Genomic DNA, 6,136 nt, shown 5'->3' with positions numbered 1-6,136 from the left:
TTCAGTATAAGGGTGTGGTTTGATGGTTGTACAAACAAAAACAGCTAAGGAATTGCAAGAGAAGATAACTCTATTTGCTGCTCTTTCTCACAGAAAACACTAAATATCCATTATAAATACTCATTACTTGCAGCCCAGCACAGACGTAAGATTAAGAGCTTACACAAATAGGCAACCTCACTTATGATACTATACTTTTACATATTGACATATCTGTTAGCATTATTTTGATGCTCATATTAATACATTGTGTTATTCCAAATAAATCAATTCATCAAATAAAGAAGCTTGAATTAAATATACAATAATTAATGTAAAGTTTGCACCAGCAGGGGGAAGCATAAAACAAACTATTTGGGCAGATATTTCACTCCATCTCAGTACTTCAAGCTCAATAACAGTTTAATCAATAAACATGCATTCAGAAAGAAAATCATTAAAGAATAGAAAAAATAATTTTACAATGAACTTTAACTTTAAATAAACTTTAAAATTATACATAAGAGTTAATTAAAATGTCAGCACAGTGTGAGAGTTAGTCAGACTAGTAGTTTCTTGTTTCGGTTGTTGAAGATGGAAAGAGTCCACTGATGTGTTTAATTCAGAGTGTTTGGTATTTTGCAGGTTTCTGGGTTTCAGCATTGTTCTTGCGCTTAATCTCCAGGAATCAGTTGTTGAATGAGTGATATCTCTGCTCTTTGACACCTTGTTACACTTCAGCATATTGGATAGTTGTTTCTGGCACTGCGAGGATCCAAAGTAGTAAAGCAGGGGATCCAGGAGGCAGTTCAGACTTCCCAAACACAGAAACACCAGATAGAGTGTGTAAGAGCCATCGGGTGCCTCCTGGCTCTTCTTGGGTTCTTCTTTTAATTGCAGGTAGTGTGCAAGCAGCAGACAGTTTGTAGGCATGAAACACAGTAGAAATATCACCAGCACAGTCAATGTCATCACCATTGCTCTTCTTCTCCTCTGTGATGTTCCTGGAACATCATGTTGGACTCTGCTCAATGACCAGATTATCTGAGCGTAGGACACCACTGTGATGAGCAGAGGCAGGAAGAAAAAAATGCAGCAGATGGTGAGGAAGTATGTCTTTAACCAGGTGATCTTATCTGTGGAGTGGACATCATGGCAGGTGGTGATGTTCAACTCACTGATGTGAAAAGTCTGGTCAGAAGAAACAAGAGGCACAGAGCCAGCGAAAGATAACACCCACATGGTTATGCAGGCTATGACTGTGGTCCGTGAGCTCCTCCAAGACAGAGCATTGATTGGATAAACTACAGCAAGCAGACGGTCCACACTGATGCAAGCTATGAGAAGAACAGAACAATACATGTTCCAGTAAAAGGCAGCAGTGACCACGCGGCACATGGACGGGCCAAATTTCCAGTCATTGCCTTCAAAGTGGTAGGAGATCTTGAAGGGGAGCATCAGTGCAAAGAGAAGATCGGCTAAGGCCAGGTTCAGCATATAGATTGCAGCTGGCTTCTTAGGACGGATCCCCCGAGCAAAAGCCAGCAGAGCACAGATGTTAATTGGCACACTGATGGAGCAGACCAGCGTGTAGAAGGAAGGTAAAAGGATGGTGGACACAGGGCCAGTTAGAAACTTCAGTGCCTCTTCTGAAAGTCCATCTTTTAAAAATGTTTCATTGGATTTATTAACTATGGTCTCATATGTCTGATATGTTAAACCTGCTCCAGATGCTCCGTCCGGTCCTCTAGTATTGTTTGAAGTGCCTAAAACGAAGAGAGAGATTTAAAGAAAAAAATGTGTCACTTTAACATATGTCAACTATGTAGCTTTAATATGGAAATTAAAGCTACATCATTGAGATTATTGGATAAAAGCTCTGTTAACAGAAGGTAAGAATGTTATTATGAAACTAGTGATTTAAGAAGTGAAATGAAATACAGATAATTTACTGGCTGATTTCAGGTGTAAATATCTGAATATTTATTATTATTTTATTTTTGTATTATTATTTATTTTTCCAGGTAAAAATCGAATTTCCAAGAGAGACCTGGCATCATGACAGGAAAAGTTTAAACATTGCAAATTTAACAACTGGTCACAAATGAACGACTTTCATTCTACAACTTATAAACAGGTTGTTAAGTGCGCTCTAAGTTTAACATATGATGAGTTAAAGCTTTCTTATAATTATTGCTTGCAGGAAAGATACACATGGTTAGTGTGTAAATACTTCTTTTTGCCTCTTTTTATATTATTCAATAGTCTTGATTTAGAAAATTGTTTATAAAAACTATGATAGTTGATCTTTATAATTTTTTTCACAGGTTACATGACAAATAGATTAGTTGAAGCTCTGAATCAGTAAAAAAGAAACATGCTAAATATTCTGTTTTGAACTTGTTGAACAAGATTTTAATGTTGCATATTTAACAATTAATGAAAATAGAGAGAATTGGGAGAACAAAATGAGAGACTGGCAGATAAAAACAAATTGTTTGTGTTATTTTTTCAATGGTTAACACATGCAGTAAAAAGTAAGTCCATCACAACTAGAAACAGAAAACTCACTTACCAGGAATGTTTGTTTGTTTTTTCTTTATTATTATTGTTATTTTCTTGTTATTTTCTTCTTAAATATAACTGCACACTTTCTATAGGCTCATGTAAAGCTGAGGAACACGAGCCAATGAATTTAATTATGAGTAAATGTGGCTACACTGTTTATCTGTATATGACAATAAAACTTCAACCGTGAAACTATTATTTCTGCTTGATAACTGTCAAAATTAAATTTGTTTTAGAAAAAACTATAATATTATGTAGATTGACAAAATTATAAAATAGTCTGATTTCATCTCTAACATATCCATCAATTGTTTACTAAAAGTGCCTGTGTTAATTTAACATTAAATAACTCAAAGCTTTCTTACCATTGTTGCCTGCAGGAAAGGCACATGCACACAACAGAACCCACAGAAAATGTTTCCGAGGCACTAAAACCGTGGCCATTAGGATAATGGTATTAAATTCAATTAATCTTCGTTCACGTTCCTACTGCTGGATGTTCAAGTAAATGAGCTCTGCCCAAAGTCCAACCAGTCTATTCCAAACGCGCTCCTCCACCAGTCAGAGCAAACTGCACTTAGAGACACTGTCTGCCTTTTCTCATTTCACAATCTCTACATCCTTGATATTCTCAGTGAGACTTCCCTCTTCACGTCCCTCCCTTTTAACAGCAAGAAACCTCTAGCTGAACCAGGCTCAGGGAGGGGCGGCCATTTGCCATGACCCGTAATTTACTCATAAATTATCATTTACTGATAAATTATAATGCACTCATGAATCACAATTTACTCATAAGAGTGAGGCCTTCATTGGAAAGACACACACACACAAACTGCAAAAACACAAAATTAATATCATATCACAGTAAGAGGTTGGGGAAATGGAAATGTTTATTTAAATATTTATTATGCTTACAGTATGAAGTCATACCATCTTCTTGATAGGCCAATTTAAATGCACTTAGCCTTGCTATAGTTAGGACAACTGTAATGTCTCTCTAATATGGGACAAATGAGAGAGGTCAATGAGCAAGGGGTCGTTGTACCAAACAATTCTTTAATTACAGTGCTTTTTCCAATTCTTCATTTAGTATTTCATTGTGACGCAAACAAATTTTGTCTTTTGGTAGTGGTAATGGCTTCCTTTAAATGCTTAATTTAGCAGTTTTGTGATTATTTTACAGTCATCTTGAGTTTCCACTTGGTGAATGTATATATTTTTTTAATTGTCTTTGTGACCAAGAACAGAGTAAAGGTTTCTCTAGCAGGCAACTGTGAGTTAATTATATACATGTAAAATGAATGTCAACCACTTCCTCAATCTGCCAGTGGTATATACCACGAAGGGGCTTGTCCTTCCATGATGGTTCCTCCTCTTCCTCCTTTTTCTTGGGTTTCTGCAGTCCGAGGTAACAGAAATTCTGACCTCTGGCTCATAATTCACCTAATCCTGTCAGTCCCAAGAATTACTTCCTGGAACCATGTCGCACAATCATGTCCCTGCCACTCAAGTTCATGTAACCTGTGCTAATCAGTGTTGGGACTAACGTGTTATTAAGTAACGCGTTACAGTAACTACGTTATTATTGTGGTAACGAGCACGGTAACTAGTTATTATTCCAAAATCAGGAACGCGTTAGTTGCTACTGGGATTTAGATAGGGTCGTTACTCGTTACTTCGTGTGGTGGCTATCGCGGAGCTTCCACAGATTCAATAACATTAGTAAGTGGTGGAGGCCAGCAGGTGGAGGAGGGAAAGGGGTCGCAGAAGGAAAAGAGACCCGAGGCGGCCGCCGGTCCAAGTGTAAAATTCAATTCAGGTAAGAAGTTATGACCTGCAGTCTCTCTGGGTCAGATATGAACCAAGTTTAGGTGGAGTTTATTTCCGTTATTCTGACTTTTTCCGTACTGCGTACTAGCTAGCATGACGGAGTTTCTATACAGCTGGGTGGGTGCTATGATGTTAACGATGTTAAACTTTATTTTGTTCATAAGTTATTAGAGTTGCCAACCGTCCCGTCTGGTATTCAGAGAAAATATTACACGTTTCTTATTGAGGTGAAAAGGAACAGTTTGTCCCGTAATTCAGCTACAATGAAAAAGACACAAAGCTGGAGTTATTCTGTGTCTTTGCTGCACAGCTGCCTCTTCTTCTTTCATTCTCCCCCCTCCCTCTCCTGTTTCTACTTCAATCATGAAACTGATCAATGATCAGCTGATCGGCTCTCTTGTTTGTTTATCGCCCACTTTGCGCCAGAAAGAGGAAACCGGCCGATGTCGCGTTAAACAACAGCAGCACGTTTAAGCTTGATCAGCTGTTGTTAGAATGTATTTAATATTAATTTCTACTATCAGCTGATGTTTGCTGGAGCCACAGCTGCAAAAAAGCTGCTGGTCATGATATGGTTTGGTTATCTGGTGAGAGGGAAACATGAAGATGAAACCAGGAGATGTCCTTACTGGATCATCAGAGCTGAACAGGTGATGGAGAAACAGGTTTATCTTTAGGTGACATGAATGAGTTGAAGGGAAGTTATGAACTGTTTCTGAGAGACAAATAACACCAGGATCCTTTTTTAGGTAGCTGACAGCTGGTAACTGTGCAGGTGCGGATATAGCAAAGTGTTTCCAGGGGGGCCAGGTAGGGCATTAATAGGGAGAGGGGGGCACAAAGAAATACTTTTCTTTCTTATTCTCATTTAAAATGTCTAGCTTTTAAAAAATAATTATCTGAATCTTACAACAAACGATTGATAGATTGATGCATATATACCATCAAGACAGTGAACATCACTGTCACAACAGCGTTTGTTGTGAGACTTTATGATTTTTCCTATAATGGTGGGCCGGTCTCTAGTCAAAATGCCCGTGCCAATTTTTTGTCCCAGTCCAGCCCTGTATGCAGCTCATCTGCAGTCTGGTGTTACCTACATTTTCCTATTCAGAAGGCAGAATTTCAGAGTTCTGAGTACAATCGAAAGCACCGCGACTTTCGTTTAGTTTTAGTTTTAGTTTAGTTTCTACATCTATAAATAGTATTGCCACACTGTTGTATATAGCCCCCTCACTCACTCCCATCTCATTAGTGTCTGTGTTCTCTCGTAAATTAATTAACGTCACACTTCGAGTACTTGTGTGTTGTATCTGCCCTTTTAGTCCACTCTGCCTGACAACCGGCATTGACAACAAGACTGGAATGAAACTCAAAGTTGGTTCTGTTCAACTTTTGTTTTCTGAAAACGCTACATCCAGATGAACCAAAGCAACTTTCGGAGATTTACTTACCTGGATGATTGAGCATGCATCAAGACGAAACTCAAAGTGTTGATCTACGTGATGGAGAACTGGTTAAGCACTAATGGAAAATAGGGATGGGTACTGGTATCCGGTGCCATTATGGTTCTGACATAAACGGTAGTAACCAGACCGAAAAGCAGCGCACATTTTGGTGCTTTATTTCGGTGCTTTTTTTTTTTCTGAGATGTCATACACTTTGTATTCTAGCCAATCATTTTACCTTTGCGAGCATAGTAGGCGGGCCCAGGTACGTACGTTCTTTTAGAGCAGAGCTACAGATTAAAAATGCCCAA

At 38.3% G+C, this 6,136-nt stretch overlaps 1 protein-coding gene across 1 annotated transcript; it reads right to left on the bottom strand.

Moving 5' to 3' along the window:
- Window positions 1-510: 510 nt before the first annotated feature.
- On the bottom strand, window positions 511-4,029 carry LOC309711805 (proteinase-activated receptor 1-like; the record flags this gene model as incomplete). The annotated part of the gene is made up of 3 exons (XM_082542274.1): window positions 511-1,745; window positions 2,913-2,921; window positions 4,017-4,029. 3 exons carry the CDS (start codon window positions 4,027-4,029, stop codon window positions 511-513), a joined length of 1,257 nt encoding a protein of 418 aa, XP_082398400.1.
- Window positions 4,030-6,136: the final 2,107 nt, after the last annotated feature.

This window comes from Aulonocara stuartgranti, assembly GCF_965226115.1.
Source record: "Aulonocara stuartgranti genome assembly, chromosome: 7".
Lineage (NCBI taxonomy): Eukaryota > Metazoa > Chordata > Actinopteri > Cichliformes > Cichlidae > Aulonocara > Aulonocara stuartgranti.
This window is presented reverse-complemented; position numbering and strand designations above follow the sequence as displayed.